General features: G+C 42.2%; 1 protein-coding gene across 1 annotated transcript in view; it reads left to right on the top strand.

Moving 5' to 3' along the window:
* DTX4 (deltex E3 ubiquitin ligase 4) overlaps positions 1 to 19,791 on the top strand; it is a 69,118-nt gene that overhangs the window by 27,024 nt on the left and 22,303 nt on the right. Inside the window, exon 2 of the mRNA XM_056531174.1 lies at positions 9,628 to 11,365. Coding sequence (XP_056387149.1) covers positions 9,628 to 11,365 — 1,738 coding nt within the window. The remainder of the gene's footprint in view (positions 1 to 9,627; positions 11,366 to 19,791) is intronic.

The following is a 19,791-nucleotide window of genomic DNA, read 5'->3' as shown; positions in this document are numbered from 1 at the left end:
CGTCGTGTCCTCTCTTGAGGTGTCAAGCGAGACCGGTCAACTTGCATAGCCTCCACGGCGGGAGGCACAGGAACGGATTGCAGAGGACCAGAGGAGAGAGGAGTCGGGGAGAGAAACCGCCTTGTGCGAACAAAGTCCATATCCTGGCGGAGCTCCTGACGCTTTTCGGAAACACATGTCAATGCGGGTGGCAAGATGAATAAGTTCATGCAGGTTAGCAGGAATTTCTCGTGCGGCCAGCACATCTTTAATGTTACTGGATAGGCCTTTTTTAAAGGTCACGCAGAGGGCCTCATTATTCCAGGATAATTCGGAGGCAAGAGTACGGAATTAGATGGCCAACAGAAGAATTACCCTGGACCAGGTTCAGCAGGGCAGTCTCAGCAGAAGAGGCTTGGGCAGGTTCCTCAAAGACACTTCGAATCTCCGTGAAGAAGGAGTGTACAGAGGCAGTGACAGGGTCATTGCGGTCCCAGAGCGGTGTGGCCCATGACAGAGCTTTCCCAGACAGAAGGCTGACTACGAAAGCCACCTTAGACCTTTCAGTTGAAAACTGGTCCGACATCATCTCCAAGTGCAGGGAACATTGCGAAAGAAAGCCACGGCAAAACTTAGAGTCCCCATCAAATTTATCCGGCAAGGATAATCGAAGGCTGGAAGTGGCCACTCGCTGCGGAGGAGGTGCAGGAGCTGGCGGAGGAGAAGATTGCTGGAGCTGTGGTAATAGCTGCTGTAGCATCACGGTCAGTTGAGACAGCTGGTGGCCTTGTTGCGCTATCTGTTGTGACTGCTGGGCGACCACCGTGGTGAGGTCGGCGACAACTGGCAGCGGGACTTCAGCGGGATCCATGGCCGGATCTACTGTCACGATTCGGCTGGCTGGAGGTGAATCCTCTGTGCCAGAGAGGGATTGGCGTGGACCGTGTTGGTGGACCGCTTCTAAGTTGCTACTGGTATTCACCAGAGCCCGCCGCAAAGCGGGATGGTCTTGCAGCGGCGGTAGCAACCAGGTCGTATCCACCAGCAACGGCTCAACCTCTCTGACTGCTGAAGATAAGCGCGGTACAAGGGAGTAGACAAGAGCAAGGTCGGACGTAGCAGAAGGTCAGGGCAGGCAGCAAGGATCGTAGTCACGGGCAACGGCAGGAGGTCTGGAACACAGGCTAGGAACACACAAGGGAACGCTTTCACTGGCACAATGGCAACAAGATCCGGCGAGGGAGTGCAGGGGAAGTGAGGTATAAGTAGGGAGTGCACAGGTGAAAACACTGATTAGGCCTGCTGCGCCAATCAGTGGCGCAGTGGCCCTTAAAATTGCAGAGACCCGGCGCGCGCGCGCCCTAAGGAGCGGGGCCGCGCGCGCCGGGACAAGACAGACGGGGAACGGGTCAGGTACGGGAGCCGGGATGCGCATCGCGAGCGGGCGCCTCCTGCGTCGCGAATTGCATCCCGGCTGGGAGTGATATTGCAGCGCACCCGGTCAGCAGGTCTGACCGGGGCGCTGCGAATGAGAGGATGCTGCGAGCGCTCTGGGGAGGAGCGGGGACCCGGAGCGCTCGGCGTAACAATATTTTTTGTGACACGCAGTAAAATAAATTGCCAAGAAAAAAATATTGTCTAAAAGTTTAAAGTAACGTTTTCCAAAAAGTTATGAAATAGCAGAGCAGTATATATATATATATATATATATATATATATATATATATATATAAACACACATCTTATATAATATAGTTAGGGCTAAAAACTTATTTGAAGACATTATGGTGATGAGAAACGAAGAAGGTATAAAGCTAAGAAAAGTAAACAGTGAAAAAAGCATTGCATGCATGTTTCACTGAACAAAAAAGTAATTGATAAACTCTGCACATAAATATGCTTTAAATGTCACCACAAGTCAGGTAATTGTAACCCAGGTCTTTGAATAACAATTGAGGTTTAACTTTGCCGTGGAAGAATGTGTTTTCTTTCTCTCTTATGTCCCTTATGAAAGAAAACCCCACAACTCACAGAGCAAAAGATGTGAGTCTTTCTTGTAGTGCTGTAAGCTTCTCAAACAAAGAGGGGATAGATCTTTTTAAAAGGAGGGTTGTCATTCACAATTCTCAAGCGTTTTCAGTGTATTGCCATTTGGAAGCTAACAAAAGTGAATTAAGCTAGGCTACATCACAGAGAACAATTTGTCATGGTATTCTGAAAAATCAACTTTTATGTTTATTACTACTTTGTACAATAAATAAAGAAAAGAGAGACTGATTATAGACTAAGTATGAAACCCATAGTCTTCATCACATGCATCACAAATGTCAGAAATATGATTTATTTCTGAGTTTAGCATTAAAAGCCAGACAAATCATTCTTTTTTCTACTGTGCTCAAATATGTTCTTGACACTTTGGGGGAGAAGGAGGACTTATAAAGTTTCTGTGCAATATTTATGTAATAAAAAGTCACCACATGCTACTTTTGCTTTGCAGGTGTCATGTCTGGGCAGGGAAGGAGGGCACACTATTCTCGCCCACTCCTCCTATCCCTGCCTACTTACGTACGCGCCCTAGGTAGCAGGTCCGTAACCACCGTGATGGTCCCTACTTACAAGAAGTGAGGGCAGTCCAGTCAAAATAATAAACTATAATGCAGAGAGAGGTCGGGACACAGAATGGAATCACCTAGACTAACAGAAAAATAACTAAACATTCACACAATAAGTTGCTTCCACAGTCAGAGTCGATACCAAGAGGTTACAGATAAGCCAATTCGCAATGCCAGGAGAAGAGTCAGAGAGCAGAGCCAAAGGGTCAAAATGCCAGATATAACAGATACAATATAAATGCTAGCTATGAGTACAGAGTTCTTTAGCAGGCAAGGATTGGGTTTGGACTGCCAGCTTAAATAGGCCCAGACCAGGTGCTCACATCAAGGTCAGCTGACCAGCCCAAAGCAAAACAAAACAGAGAGAGAGCTTTCAGAACCGTTTAACCCCACAGGACAGCAGGAGGAGGCCTTCCCTATATCCCCCGATAAAGTACATACACTAGATGTAGAAGTGCAAATGCCCCCATTTTATTTTTAGTACAGTAACAGAATAAAAACTGAAGTGGGTGCATCCTCAGGTCTGCTCTGCAGGCTTTATCTGTAATTTTCAGACATCCGAAAGCTGGTGTGCCTACCATCTCTGGTGTTTGCAATATCCTGCACACATGTACAGGAGGGGATCCTGACATCTATGTCTCTATTCACAGCATAAAATTTTGCTGCAGCATGGCAGGCATTATGTAGCAGTAATTAGCAGTCTAAACGTTTTTTTTATCTTTTGCTGTCTCTCTGCACTTCTGTCTCTCTGCACTTCTGTGGGGAAACTATGATGCCAACCTAATGTGAGGGAACTATGCTGCCAACCTAATGTGGGGGAACTATGCTTCCTACCTAATGTGAGGGAACTATGCTGCCTACATAATGTGGGGGAACTATGCTTCCTACATAATGTGGGGGAACTATGCTGCCAACCTAATGTGGGGGAACTATGCTGCCAACCTAATGTGGTGGAACTATGCTGCCTACTTAATGTGGGGGAACTATGCTGTCAACCTAATGTGGGGGAACTGTGCTGCCTACCTAATGTGGGTGAACTATGCTGCCTACCTAATGTGGGGGACTTATGCTGTGTACTTAAATGAGTACTCTAGCATAAGAAAACTTATCCCCTATTCTAAGGATGGGCATAAATTTCAGGTCGCGTGGGGTCCGGCCATTGGGACCCTCCCCCCTGTGATATCCCATACAGGGCCCTGGAAATCCACAGGAAGGGGGTGTCTCGACCACGCCCCCTCAATACAACTCTATGGGAGAGCCGGAGCGCTGCATTCGGCAATCTCCAGCTCTACTATAGCGCTGCAGTGAAGGAGTGTGACAGCCAATTATATTTTTCCCTCATAGGTTACTTTAGCCATTCTCTCTTTTCAGTTTTCTGTGTGAATCACTGCAGCTTAATATGCAAGGTGTCACATTTTTTGTGTCACATTGCTATACAAGGTGTTTTACACATACTATGCCTCGGGCAGCAAAGTAAATGCAACATAGTTTAGGAATCTGGTATTCATCATGTAGGCTGTCAGTCTAAAACTGTAAATTGCAAATCAAGATATTGTCCACTGATATCTGGGATTTATCATCTTCAAAGGTTTCACCAGTGTGTAGTCACGCAAACAATTAAAAATGCTGAGTGATTATCTATAGATAATACTGAATGGCCTGGAATGTCACACATCTCATCTCATGGGACAAAAACTTGATTGATCCCTATTTGTACACCAAACTTTTTAGGTAGGCAAAGATAAGACAACACTTTCAAGAACACACACACACACACACACACATATATATATATTTATATATATATATATATATATATAGGTATTGCAGCACTACTATATGGGGTGCCAGCGCCCAGACTTGATCAGAGTCCTCGTAGTATAATGGTCCTATAGTAGAAGTAGAAAAGCGCAGCACTCCTCCAGTAAGTGAAAATGGTCCTATAGTAGGACAGAAATGTTGTTGCTTTACATGTGAGCAAATAAATCCACTTTTTTTCACTTACTGGAGGAGTGCTGCGCTTTTCTACTTCTATATATATATATATAAAACTCAATGTGTGTGTGTGTGTGTATATGTGTGTATGTTCCAGCATCACGTCCAAACGGCTAAAGATATTAACATGAAACGTGGCACACATGTTACTTATATGTCAACAACAAACATAGGATAGGTGATTTAACCCTTACCCACCCCGATTTGCCAGGGGCAGAGTTTATGTTTAAAGTCCCATACAAGTCTATGGGAAATAAATGTTACTGCATAACTTCCAAACGGCTGGAGATATTTCAATAATACTTGGTCACATGTTACTGATATGTTCACTTAAAATATAGGATAGTTAATTTAACCCTTAACTACCCCCATTTGTGAGGGTCAGGGTTTTTGTTTCAAGTCCCATGCAAATCAATGGGAAATGTATGTTTTCACATAACTTCTGTACGGCTGGAGAAATTTCAATACCTGGTACACATATTACGGGTTGGGATGGGAGGACGGGATGGGAGGTCGGGATAGGAGGTCGAGATAGGAGGTCGAGATAGGAGGACGGGATAGGAGGTCGGGATAGGAGGTCGGGATAGGAGGATGGAATAGGAGGTCAAGATAGGAGGACGGGATAGAAGGACGGGATAGGAGGTCAAGATAGGAGGTCAGGATAGGAGGTCAGGATAGGAGGTCGAGATAGGAGGACGGGATAGAAGGATGGCATAGGAGGTCAAGATAGGAGGTCGGAATAGGAGGTCGGGATAGGAGGTCGGGATAGGAGGTCGAGATAGGAGGTCGAGATAGGAGGATGGGATAGGAGGATGGGATAGGAGGATGGGAGGACGGGATAGGAGGTCGGGATAGGAGGTTGGGATAGGAGGATGGGATAGGAGGTTGAGATAGGAGGACGGGATAGGAGGACGGGATAGGAGGACGGGATAGGAGGACGTGATATGGGGTTGGGATATGACAACAATATATGGGGATGGGATTTAAAGTCAAAAGCTTCCTCCTTTGTTGATTTTTCTCCCCAACAAGGATGAGGAAGGAAAAACTGGGCAACGCTGGGTACTCAGCTAGTATATATATATATATATATATATATATATATATATATATATATATATAAATCGATATGTCAAATGAACATCAATTTCAGACCTCAGCAATATTAACCTCTGTACTATGGAATATTTTTACTGCATACAGTACTGACAGAACTTTAAATTGTAATGGGATTTTTTTTAAAGTAAAAGAAATTGTTTAGAACAATAATAGTCAATGTAACACTTACAAATGTATCTCTGGACTATACTGTAGGGATCATAACCTTTACCATATTTGCACACTGTATTTCCTGTATCTTATATATAGGGTGAAAAAAAGTAGGTTTAAAACCAGCTGAGGAATACATAAATGTTTTACTCTTCTCACTACTGGCAGGAAAGTATAGATGGAGAATGTGGACATTTTAATATTCCTGGAGGTGAAGTGCATGGAGAAGCCTGACCAGTAAAATGGATGAACTGGACTTTATTTGCTGGACACATGGCTTATTATAGCTAGGACTGGGCAGTTATCTTACAGGGTTACAGTTTATTTAGAAAGGATTGTAAAAATTAGAAATGGAGTTTTTTTTTAACCTTCATGTAAAGGCCAAACTGTGGGAACATATATGTTAAGAACGTGAACATGTGGGGTCTCTATGGGTAGACATATATGGAAAGAAGGGATTCACTTTTAGCCACCAAATATAATTCCATAGTTTTAGTTTATAAGGTTGAAAAAAGACAAAAGTCCATCAAGTTCAACCTAAAACCCTACTGTGTTGATCCAGAGTAAGGCAAAAATCCCCTATGAGGCTGATGCCAATTGCCTCATAACTGAGAATAAAAATCCTTCGCTACTCCAATATGGCAATCAGAATAAATGCCTGGATCAAAGTTCTATCCACATAAATCTAGTATCCATAGCTTGTAATATTATATTTTCTAGAAAAACATCCAGGCCCCCCTTGAAATTGTTTCTTGAGTCAGATATCATAACATCATGTGGCAGAGAGTTCCATAGTCTCACTGCTCTTACAGTAAAGAATTCCCGTCCATCATGATGGTGACGTAGAGGATGCCACCTTGTCATTGCTACTGGCCTAGGTATAAAATGAACCATAGAAAGATCTCTGTACTAATAGTTCATATCTGTACATTGTGGTCAAATGGCCCCTAACAAATGCTGCAAAAATCGATAACTTAAAAATCGAGTACTCCAGAATAGGAAAATTGTACTCCATACTGCCAGCAGTAAAAAAATAAAGTATGTTCGAAGAAAGAACCAAGCACTCACCAGATGCGTTGCGTTTAAAATCTTCAGGCTTTATTTCAAAGATCTTCCGAAGATAGCTCAGGTTGGACACGGGCAGTGCGGGAGAGCTGGAGGGTGGAGTGGTGTGGGGGGATGGGCAACGGACCGTATCGCGCTGTGACGCGCTTCGTCAGGCCACCTCGGACACTGGGATACTGTATCAGACACTAATTTCTATCCAGCGGGCTAATTGACAGGTGATAGAAGGCGGTGCCTAGGACTCTACATTTCTTCTTGATACATTATTAGTAAAAAAATAAAGATGTACATAACTTCCTTCGCGCCCCCGGTGCCTCCGGTAACACACTCCGGTCTCCGCCGCGATCCTCTTCCTGGTTGCCAGTGGTTGGCGAGTCATACCGCACTCAGCCAATCACCGGCCGCAGCAAAGTCCCGACTCGGCCAGCGATAGGCTGAGCGGCAGTGTGACGTTTTCCTTCCCGGCATCTGCTGCCGGGGCCGAAAACGTCACACTGCCACTCAGGTAAAATATGTACCAAAGACAGATAAAGGCAGCGAGACAGAGAGACTCCTTTCCAAAGAGAGCAAAACTAACCCTAACTATTTTTGTTATAAAAATATTTCAGTATAAATGTTAAAACTGAAAGTATTGTCCCTTAAAATATAATGAAGGAGGGATCACAGAGGGAATGAGGAAAAAGCAAATGTATTTAACTTATTGTTTTCACTGTAATCACAAAGGAAAGTGAAATGCTGAGCAAAATGCAGTGGGATAGGGTAAACTCTACTTTAAATAACACCTGTCTAACCCAGAAAGAAGTGCTGGGTTAAATAAATAAGAATTTATTTGAAAATTATGGCGGAAAATAAGTATTAGGTCACCTACAAACAAGCAAGATTTCTGTTTCTCACAGACCTGTAACTTCTTCTTTAAGAGTCTCCTCTGTTCTCCGTTACCTGTATTAATGGCACCTGTTTGAACTTCTTATCAGTATAAAAGACACCTGTCCACAACCTCAAACAGGCACCCTCCAAACTCCACTATGGCCAAGACCAAATAGCTGTCGAAGGACAAAATTGTAGACCTGCACCAGGCTGGGAAGACTGAATCTTCAATAGGCAAGCAGCTTGGTGTAAAGCAATCAACTGTGGGAGCAATTATTAGAAAATGGAAAACATACAAGACCACTGGTAATCTCCATCGATCTGGGACTCCACGCAAGATCTCACCCTGTGGTGTCAAAATGATCACAAAAACGGTAAGCAAAAATCCAAGAACCACACAAGGGGACCTAGTGAATGACCGACAGAGAGTTGGGACCAAAGAAACAAAGGCTACCATCAGTAACACACTACGCCGCTAGGGACTCAAATCATGCAGTGCCAGACATGTCCCCCTGCTTAAGCCAGTACATGTCTAGGTCCGTCTGAAGTTTGCCAGAGAGCATTTGGATGATCCAGAAGAGTATTGGCGAGAATGTCATATGGTCAGATGAAATCAAAGTAGAACTTTTTGGTAAAAACTCAACCTGTTGTGTTTGGTGGAGAAAGAATTCTGGGTTGCATCCAAAGAACACCATACCTACTGTGAAGCATGGGGGTGGAAACATCATGCTTTGAGGCTGTTTTTCTGCTAAGTTACCAGGACGACTCATCCGTGTAAAGTAAGGAATGAATGGGGCCATGTATCGTGAGATTTTGAGTGAAAACCTCCTTCCATCAGCAAGGGCATTGAAGAAGAAACGTGGCTGGGTCTTTCAGCATGACAATGATCCCAAAGACACCACTCGGGCAACGAAGGAGTGACTTCATAAGAAGCATTTCAAGGTCCTTGAGTGGCCTAGCCTGTCTTTAGATCTCAACCTCATAGAAAACCTTTGGAGGGAGTTGAAAGTCTGTGTTGCCCAGCGACAGCCCCAGAACATCACTGCTCTAGAGGAGATCTGCATGGAGGAATGGGCCAAAATACCAGCAACAGTGTGTGAAAACCTTGTGAAGACTTACAGAAAACGTTTGACCTCTGTCATTGCCAACATAGGGTATATAACAAAGTATTGAGATGAACTTTTTATATTGACCAAATACTTATTTTCCACCATAATTTGCAAATAAATTCTTAAAAAATCAGACAATGTGATTTTATGGATTTTTTTTCCTCATTTTGTCTCTCATAGTTGAGGTATACCTATGATGAAAATTACATGCCTCTCTCATCTTTTTAAGTGGGAGAACTTGCACAATTGGTGGCTGACTAAATACTTTTTTGCCTCACTGTATGCAGAGATCCGGAATGTGAAAGGCTCAGAAGTTTATTATGCACCACATCTGTATCTTTATCTGTACTCTGTACATTATGTGGTGCACAATGAACTTCTGAGCCTTTCCCATTCCGGAGCTCTGGTATTCTGTGCTGTGACCATGTGACCATACGCTACATTTGGGACTATATACATATATATATATATATTTCTTTTATCCAGTTCAGTACATTACATGATGTATTACACGCACTGGCCCTGAGTACATCAGTTCCTCCCTGTATAAGATGAGGAAAACTGGCTTCTAATAGGCTGAACTGGATTGACATATATCTTTTTTTAGTCTTACAAACTATGTTATTATGTTATAAAATAGCATTCAGCTTTTAACTTTACAGAATTGGTGAATGTTTACACATTATTAATATTGTGCCCAATGTTCATACTGACTTTTACTTTTTTCCACACAGGAACTCTCCATCCAGCAAGAAGAAAGAGTTTCCCGCCTTCCACTGCACCTGGGCAGGGAATAGTGTGGGAATGGGAGAAGTTTCCAGGACAATGGGTCCCTTTTGAAACCCAGTTATCAATCCTGATCCAAGAAGCTTTTGAGAGACATCAGCCAGGTGTTCGGCTTGGACAGCCCTGCAATGGGTCCCATATATGCTTCCAAACCATGACTCAAGTAAAATTTCCTTCACAGAAGAGAATAAGAGTCCGTGCTCGTGCTCAGATTCCCTACCCTACAGCTGGAATCAAATGTCCTTCAGCCTCAGCTAATTTTCACCCTGTGGTACCCCAACTTCTGAATGGAAATTCAAAATATGGGTCATATTCTATTCACAAAATCCATATGAATCCTAGTCAGGAGCTGCTAGATTTCAACAAATTCCCAATGACCTCTAACCAGGGTCTAGTGAACTCTGACAGAGCTATACCTACATCCAACAAAGAACGAATGAACAACGACCATGCACTTGTTAACACAAGTAATGTATTAATTAACAGAAACCAAGTAAACATGAACTTACGGCAACAGACAGGAATCCCCAGACATGACCCTATAAACTACCACTATGCTTTGACTGATTTTGGACACACAATAGGTAATTCGAATCATGAAAATATGAACTCCAACCAAATATTAATGAACTTCAATTCTAGGGTGGTAAATTTTAGAACTGGACCAATACAATCCAACAATGGACTTGTAAATTCTCATGATCTATTAGTAAACTGTAACCAAGATGTACAAAATAACAGCAATGAATTAATTAATTTTGAAGCTAGCGTAATAAACCCAAATGATGGACCTTTTTTTTGCACAACCACTCCACCTCCTTCCAGTCATTGGTCCGAGAAAACAAATGCATTGCTGCTAGAGTCTAATGAAACCATCCAACCACAATGGATATTCAATTCTGACTGTAGATATGATAATTGTAGCCCGGCATTAGTGAGATCTGATTCTCAAAGAGCAGCTTCTAGACCGGCACTAGTACAATCAGATCTAAAGACTAAAGAACTAAGAACAGATCAAATAAGGCCAGAGTTGGTGCCTTCAAATTCTAAAGCTGTGTTAAATAGGTCAAATTCTAGGCATGAAGAATATAGGGCTGAATTGTGCAAACCAATTTCTGAGCCAGAAGAAAGTAAACCAGAATTTGTCCGATCATATTATAGAACTTGTGATAAACCTGAATTCTCTAGGTCTACATCACGACCCTCTGACTCTAGACCTGTATTGGCCAGGTCTAACTCTAAACCTGTATATGAAAGATCTGACTCAAGACAAGCAGAATTCAGACCTGTACTATCTAGAGCAGAATCCTGGAACGATGATACTCAATCTGCTATAGAGAATTTGGACTGTAGAAATGTAGACTCAAGACCTGAATTTGTGAGATCCAATTCTAGACCTTCAGATGCTAGGCCTGAGTTTGTTAGGTCTCAGTCAAGATGTGCTGACTCAAAGCCTGGTCTAGCAAACACCCATCCTGTCATCAGCCATTCAAAATCTACTTTAGCTGGTAGAGGTTTATATCGATCAACTTCACTGAGAAGAAGTATGAGTCCCCCACCCTGTACTTGTCCACAGTGTCACCTGGTACAAAGTGTAAAGTCAGCCAGTTGGCCTGGAGGTCAGGTTGAAACTAGTGCATCATGGAATGGTGGTCGTCAAAGTCCAAAAGCCAACAGCATTACAAGGTAAGATTAAATTATTGCTTCTTACTTGTTAGTAGCTGTGTGTTCAGAACATTCAAAATATGCCAAAAAATCTTCCCTAAAACTTATTTTATTTAACTTATTAAATGTAACTTATTAAATATATTTATACCAATCAGCCATAATATTAACATTAAAACTACTTACATTGTAGTAGTAGTAGTACTACAAGTAGTAAGTGAACAGCTAGTTCTTGTAGTTGTATTAGAAGTAGGAAAGACTAGCATAAGAAGCAACTTTAAAAGGCCTAATTGTGGTAGATAGATGACTGGTTTAGAGCATTTCCAAAACAGCAGGTGTTGTGGGATTTTTCTGGTATGTGGTGGTAGTGGCATTTCTGGTATGTAGTGGTAGTGGCAGAGAAAGTTGTCTGTCTTAATTGCAACTGGGCCCATGTGCCCCATCTAAATATGTTAACCCTGTCCTGCAAGTGGAATGCTGGTTCAGGGTACCAACGAGGAGGAATCCAGTATTCACTGGATTTAATTTCATCAGCATCAGTAGGTCCCAGATACTGTTGAATAATGAATTGATGGTAGGAGCAAAGGAGCACATTCTGTGTGATGTAGGTGAGGTGTTAAGTGTTACCTGCATCCTTACACAGCATCTAGAATGGACCAAAAGAGGCTGGATCAGTAGAGCAGCATGACAGGTGAGCGTACTCAGGGGGCTCAATTGCATAAATAAAGGGCACAGTGGCATAATTAAATAAATTTGAAGGCACAGAGGCACAATTTATAACTTAAGGGGGGACAGTGATACACATAAGGAGCACCATGGCACAACTAAGGTACACAGTGGCACAATTCATTATTTAAATGGCTACTCCAGTGAAAAACACTTTTTTTCTAATCAACTGGTGGCAGAAAGTTAAACAGCTTTATCAGCTGCTTTATGCTGCAGAGGAAGTTGTATTGTTCTTTTTTCCTCCCAAATATTTTTATTGAGTTTTTAATAAAGACAACCCAAACACAGACAAATTGTGCTGAACTGTCCAGAGCAGGAGAGGTTTGCTATGGGGATTTGCTCCTACTCTGGACAGTTCCTGACACAGACAGAGATGTCTGCAGAGAGCACTATGGTCAGACAGAAAGGAACTATACAACTTCCTCTGTAGCATACAGCAGCTGATAAGTACTGGATGGATTAAGATTTCTAAAGGAGTACTCCGCTGCTCAGCGTTTGGAACAAACGGCTGTCACGCCACCTCCCATAGACTTGCATTGAGGGGGCGGGACGTCATGAGGGGGCGGGGTAATGACGTCACGAGCTCCCGGCTATGTCTCCTGCATTCAGAACAGTTTGCTCCAAATTCTGAGTAGTGGAGTACCCCTTTAAAAAGAAGTAATTTACAAATCTGTTTAACTTTTTGGCACCAGTTGATTTAAAAAAAAGATGTTTTCCACTGTAGTAACCCTTAAAGAGGCACTGTGCACACATAAGGGGCACATTGGCAAAATGACCATATGTCACAACATAGATAAACATGTGTCACCTAATGACAATACTAAGTTAGAAGATCACATAGTTTTAAAGCGGAAATCAAACAAAAACATAAAACACTATAAAACAATATTAAATACTGGTAAGATCCACCCTGAAACACAGGCATGGTGGCTACAATCGGAAATGTTCAAGGTAAAATACTAATCTGAGTCAGGTGAGATGGAACCTGCAACTAAAACAGGACTTGAGACTTGCTTGTTGCAGGCATGATAAAAGAAAAGATAGGTATGAAGTGAGCTGACCCTTGGAAAAACACTCTAGAATAAGGTTGGGTTGACACTACAGAATTTCCGACCAGAATTCTGTTTTGAAATTCCACTTGGAAATTTTGATGCAGCATACCATCAGCAAAATGCAACAGAAACCTGGATTCATCTAAACAGGCAATGTATTTCTAATGCTCAGTGATTTAACGTCTTTCCAATGCTCAGTGGTCCAAGTTTTGCACTTTTTTTCTGCCCACTGGAGTCTTCTGTTTCCCTCAGACAGCAATGGCAATTGAACTGGTCTTCTGCTGTTATAGCTAGCCAATTTTATGAAAAGACAAATTAGTGGAACATTTATAAGTAGAAATGAGCAAGAATTCTGGTGTAATGTATGCCAAAAACTGTCTTACATGACTTCTACCACATGTATTAGATGTTTTTGCCACCTTTCAGCCCATTATTTGCCTATTTAGCCACATGAAAGGGTTGTGTCTTCAGTGAAAACAATATATGGCCTAAACTCTCCAAATACTACTTGGTCTAAACTCACACTAGACTGTCTACATGAAAACAGCAAGACAAAGTCATGGGATGTATCAAAAAAGGTATAAAGGCTCCCGACCTTTAACATAGTTTTGCCTCTGTATAAATCACTAGTCAGACTACGCATGGAGAACTGTGTCCAATTTTGGGCACCAGTATATACCGTATTTATCGGCGTAGAACACGCACTTTTTAGGCTAAAATTTTTAGCCTAAAGTCTGTGTGCGTGTTATACGCCGATACACCCCCAGGAAAGGCAGGGTGAGAGAGGCCGTCGCTGCCCGCTTCTCTCCCCCTGCCTTTCCTGGGGTCTAGAGCGCTGCTGTCGGCCCTTTTCACCCCCTGGTTATCGGCGCCGCTGCCCGTTCTGTCCCCCTGACTATCGGTGCCAGCGCCGATAGCCAGGGGGAGAGAAGCGGCGCCGACAGCCAGGGGGAGAGAAGGGGCAGCGGCACCCATTGCCAGTGCCGCTGCCCCGTTGCCTACCCCCATCCCCGGTGGCATAATTACCTGAGTCGGGTCCGCGCTGCTCCAGGCCTCCGTCGTGCATCCCCGGCGTCATTGCTATGCGCTGAACGGCGCCGCGCATGATGTCAGAGCGCCGCGCCGTGCATAGCAACGACGCTGGGGACGCACGACGGAGGCCTGGAGCAGCGCGGACCCGACTCAGGTAATTATGCCACCGGGGATGGGGGGAGGCAACGGGGCAGCGGCGCCGGCAATGGGTGCCGCTGCCCCTTCTCTCCCCCTGGCTGTCGGCGCCGCTTCTCTCCCCCTGGCTATCGGCGCCGGCACAGATAGTCAGGGGGACAGAACGGGCAGCGGCGCCGATAACCAGGGGGTGAAAAGGGCCGACAGCAGCGCTCTAGACCCCAGGAAAGGCAGGGGGAGAGAAGCGGGCAGCGACGGCCTCTCTCCCCCTGCCTTTCCTGGGGGTATATCGGGGTATACACGCGCACACACGCACCCTCATTTTATCATGGATATTTGGGTAAAAAACTTTTTTTACCCAAATATCCTTGGTAAAATGAGGGTGCGTGTTATAGGCCGGTGCGTGGTATACCCCGATAAATACGGTAACAAGGGCATGGCAGAACTGAAAAGGGTGCAGAGGAGGGCGACAAAAGTAATTAAAGGTATAGGTAGATTACTGTACCAAGAGAGTTTATCAAACTTGGGGTTATTTATTTTGGAGAAGAGGCGTCTTAGGGGGTGATTTGATCATAATGTACAAATGCATGAATAGACAGTACAGAGATCTTTTCATACATAGGACAGTAGCCATAACAAGGGGGCATCCTCTATGTTTAGAGGAAAGAAGGATTCACCATCATCAGGGGTGAGGATTCTTTACTGTAAAAGCAGTGAGACTATGAAACTCAATAAACAAGTTCAAGGGGGGCCTGGATGTTTTTCTGGAAAAATATAATATTACAGGTTATGGATACTAGATTTATTTGGATAGAACGTTGGTCCAGGGATTTCCTCTGTCATGGAGCAATTCCCCTATGCCTTATTTTATTTATTTTTTTGCCCTACTTTGGATTAACACTGTAGGGTTTTAATGTGAACTTGATGGACTTTTTTTTTAACCTTGCAAACTATGTATCTATGGGGGTGATTTATCAAAACCTGTGCAGAGGAAAAGTTGACCAGTTGCCCATAGCAATCAATTAGATTACTTATTTAATTCTTAAAATAAAAGTGATCTGATTCATTGCTATTGGAAACTATACCACTTTTGCTTTGCACAGGTTTTAATAAATCCTGACCTATGAGCAGCTACTAGTTGGCTTAAAATGCACCAAAATCTTGTGCCAGGAATCTCCCTTTTTGGACACTGATGAAGATTTTTTTTAATCACATAATACATGGGGTGCAGGTTTATTTTTTTTAATCCTGGCACATTTTTAACAGTAAGTCTGCCATTATATGGAGCTCACTATTGTATATGGCTGCATTTATGCAAGCTTTGTTTGTGAAGATGATTTGTGACATTCACTTTTGACTCTTTCATATTGACGAGTGATTTACGCAGAGAAGACCCCCTTTTGCTATATGTTTTATCTTGATCACACCATTCTCACCGTTGCATAAGAAAAGCCCACAAGGTTGTCAGCTTTTGAAATACTGACTGACCATGCCTCATTCAAAGTTGCTCAGGTCACCTAATTTTCCAATTCATAACATAGTATTTTGGTCAATATTTTTAGCCAAAACAAGAAGTATAAAAGACAGAGATTAAAACTATAATGAAAGAATTTAACTTTTTCTGTATTTTTATTTTTATCTCTTGGTTTTTGACAAAAAAAATACTGACTAAAATATACCAACCTGAAACTGACCCATAGTAAACTTGCTCTCTTGATTTCATGTGGGTCTTTATTGAAGTTGCTATAATATCTATATATATATATATATATATATATATATATATATATATATATATATATATGGTAACATAGTAACATAGTTCATAAGGTTGAAACAAGACCAGAGTCCATCACGTTCAACCTATAACCCTAATGAGTCCCTACTGAGTTAATCCAGAGGAAGGCAAAAAAAAAAAAAATCAACAACTCATACTAGAGGTAAAAATTCCTTCCCGACTCCAAATATAGCATCAGAATAAATCCCTGGATCAACGTTCTGTCCCTATAATTCTAATTTACATAGCCAGCCATGTTCTTACTCTCCAAAAATGCATCTAGACCCCTTTTAAATTCTTTTACAGAGTTCCCCATGACCACCTCCTCCGGGAGAGAATTCCACAGTCTCACTGCTCTTACAGTAAAGAACCCCTGTCTGTGCTGGTGTAGAAACCTTCTTTCCTCTAGACGTAGAGGATGCCCCCTTGTTATAGATACAGTCCTGGGTATAAATAGATCATGGGAGAGATCTCTGTACTGCCCCCTGATATATTTACACATAGTTATTAGGTCTCCCCTAAGCCTTCTTTTTTCTAAACTAAATAACCCTAATTCTGATAATCTTTCTGGGTACTGTAGTCCTCCCATTCCCCGTATTACCCTGGTTGCCCTGGTTATACACACACACACACACACACACACACACTGGAGATCAAAATTAGAGAACAATTTACGAACACTTGGTTTTTTCAGAAATACTGTAATCTACATTGATCATCATTTGAAGGCTTTTTTGTAAGGGGTACACCATGCCATTAGAACAGTGTTTTACAAAATAACCAAAGTATATCAACATAAAAACTTTTTTTTTCAAAAAACGTGATGATGATAATTAGAGAATAGCAATGATTGTAGAACAGAGAAAGATTGTAAGTACATTTTCTGAACAGTCACCAATCAGTAGGAAGTGTACAAGCCTTTGCTTTGAATGACTTCAGCACATCTGCACCCCCCACAGGACATGCTAAACACTCACACTGCTCTGGTGTGATTTTGGTCCACTCTTCTTCCAGTCTCTTCCCCAGTTCTGTGACTGTTGTGGGTTTCTTGGCCATAACTTTGTCACCAAGGATTTTCCAGAGGTTTTGTATTGGGTTTAGATGAGGACTCTGGGCTGGCCATTTCATTGCTTCAGTGTTTTCAGTTTCAATATATTGCTTTACCTGTTTTGCTGTGTGACAGGCGGCATTGTCATGCATGAAAATTGCTGCTGATGAACCTAAGGAAGGAACCATGTGTTGTTGAAGAAGGTTCAGATACACACTTGCATTCACTCTGCCATGTAGCTGTATGAGAGGTCCAACTCCTGCTGCAGAAAACATTACCCAAACCGTGACACTTCCTCCTCCACCTTCTTTACACACTTTGGGTTCAGTCTTTCCCCAGTTTGTCGACGAACATAATGTTTCCCATCAGATCCAAATAAATTAAACTTGCTTTCATCACTAAAATGAACTCTGGACCACTTCTCTGTCCACACAACCTGCTCCCCAGCAAAAGTGAGTCTAGCCATCTGATTCTTTCTGCTAATGAGAGGTTTGATCACTGCGGAGTGGGCTTTCAGTCCAAATGCTCTTAACCCCTTAACGACAATGGACATAAATGTACGTTATGGTGCTGTGGTACTTAGCGCACCATGACGTACATTTACGTTCTGTAATGACCGTGAGCACCGGACCGGCAGGCAGGTCCCGCCGCTATTCGCGCTGATGTCCACCATTAACCCCTCAGGTGCCGTGATCAATACAGATCACTGCATCTGCAGCAGTGCAACACTTAAAATGGATGATCGGATCGCCTGCAGCGCTGCCGCGGGGATCCAATTGTCCAGCATGGTGGCCAGAGGTCCCCTCACCTGCCTCCAGCCGTCTACTGAGGTCTTCTGCTCTGGTCTTAGATCGAGCAGACCAGAGCAGAAGATCATCGATAACACTATCAGTGCTGTGCATAGCACTGAACAGTATTAGCAATCAACTGTTTGCCATAAATAGTCCCCTATGGGGACATAAAAAGTGTAAAAAAAAAAAGTTAAAAAATTTGAAAAATCCCTTCCCCCAATAAAAATGTAAATCGTCCCTTTTTCCAATTTTACCCCCAAAAAACGTGTTTTTTTTTTATATTAACATATTTGGTATTGCGTGTGTGAAAATGTCTGAACTATCAAAATGTAATATTAAATTATAACGTATGGGGAACGGCGTTAACCTAAAAAAAAAATGTCAAAAATTGCTGCTTTTTTTGTCACATTTTAGTAAAAAATATTTTTTATAAAAAAGTGATTAAAAAGTAAAATATAAGCAAAAGTGGTACCAATAAAAACTACAGATCACAGCGCAAAAAATGAGCCCTCATTACACCCTGTTTACGAAAAAATTTGAAAGTTATAGGTGGTCAAACTTGGGCAATTTTGACCCCTTAAGGACCACGGGTTTTTTCATTTTTGCGCTTTCCTTTTTTTCCTCCTCACCTTTTAAAAATCATAACCCTTTCAATTTTGCACCTAAAAATCCATATGATGGCTTATTTTTTGCACCACCAATTCTACTTTGCAGTGACATCAGTAATTTTACCCAAAAATATACGGCAAAATAGAAACAAAATAATTGTGCGACAAAATTGAAGAAAAAACGCCATTTTGTAACTTTTGGGGGCTTCCGTTTCTACGCAGTACATTTTTGGTAAAAATGACACCTTATCTTTATTCTGTAGGTCAATACAATTAAAATGATACCCTACTTATATAGGTTTGATTTTGTCGTACTTCTGGAAAAAAATCATAACTACTTGCAGGAAAACGTTTAAAATTGTCATCTTCTGACCCCTATAACTTTTATATTTTTCTGGGTATGGGACAGTATGAGGGCTAATTTTTTGTGCGGTGGTCTCAAGTTTTTAGCGGTACCATTTTTGTATTGATCTGACTTTTTGATCGCTTTTTATAAATTTTTTCATGATATAAAAAATGACCAAAAATATGCTATTTTGGATATTTTGCTCGTACGCCATTTACCCTGTGGTTTAAGTAATGATATTTTTTTATGGTTAGGATATTTACGCACGCAGCGATACCACATATGTATATATATATATATATTTTTTATTTACATGTTTTTGTTTTTAATGGGAAAAGGGGGGTGATTTGGACTTTTATTAGGGAAAGGGTTAAATTACATTTATTAACTTTTTTTTACACTTTTTTTTTTGCCATGTTATAGCCCCCATAGGGGGCTATAACATTGCATATACTGATTGCCAGCACTGTTCACTGCAAAGCCATAGCTTTGCATTGATCAGTGTTATTGGCGGTCGATTGCTCAAGCCTGGATCTCAGGCTTGAAACAATCAATCACCGATTAGACGCACCGGAGGAAGGTAAGTGACCCTCCGCTCATGTCCTAGCTGATCGGGACACTGCATTTTCACTGCGGTGGTCCCGATCAGCCCCACTGAGCAGCCAGGAAGCTTTTACTTTCATTTTAGATGCAGTGTTCAACTTTGAACGCAGCGTTTAAAGGGTTAATAGTGCACGGCACCGCGATCGCTGCGGCGCACTATTAGCCCCGGATCCAGGCTTTAGTTACATGCCAGGGCCGACCCGATATGACAGGCAGATGTAAATATACGTCCGTGGTCGTTAAAGGGGTACTCCGGTGAAAACCTTTTTCCTTTTAAATCAACTGGTGGCAGAAAGTTAAACATATTTGTAAATTACTTCTATTAAAAA

This window comes from Hyla sarda, chromosome 7 (genome assembly GCF_029499605.1).
Source record: "Hyla sarda isolate aHylSar1 chromosome 7, aHylSar1.hap1, whole genome shotgun sequence".
Lineage (NCBI taxonomy): Eukaryota > Metazoa > Chordata > Amphibia > Anura > Hylidae > Hyla > Hyla sarda.
The sequence above is the reverse complement of the archived record's forward strand: the minus strand, read 5'-3'. Positions and strand labels throughout refer to the sequence as shown.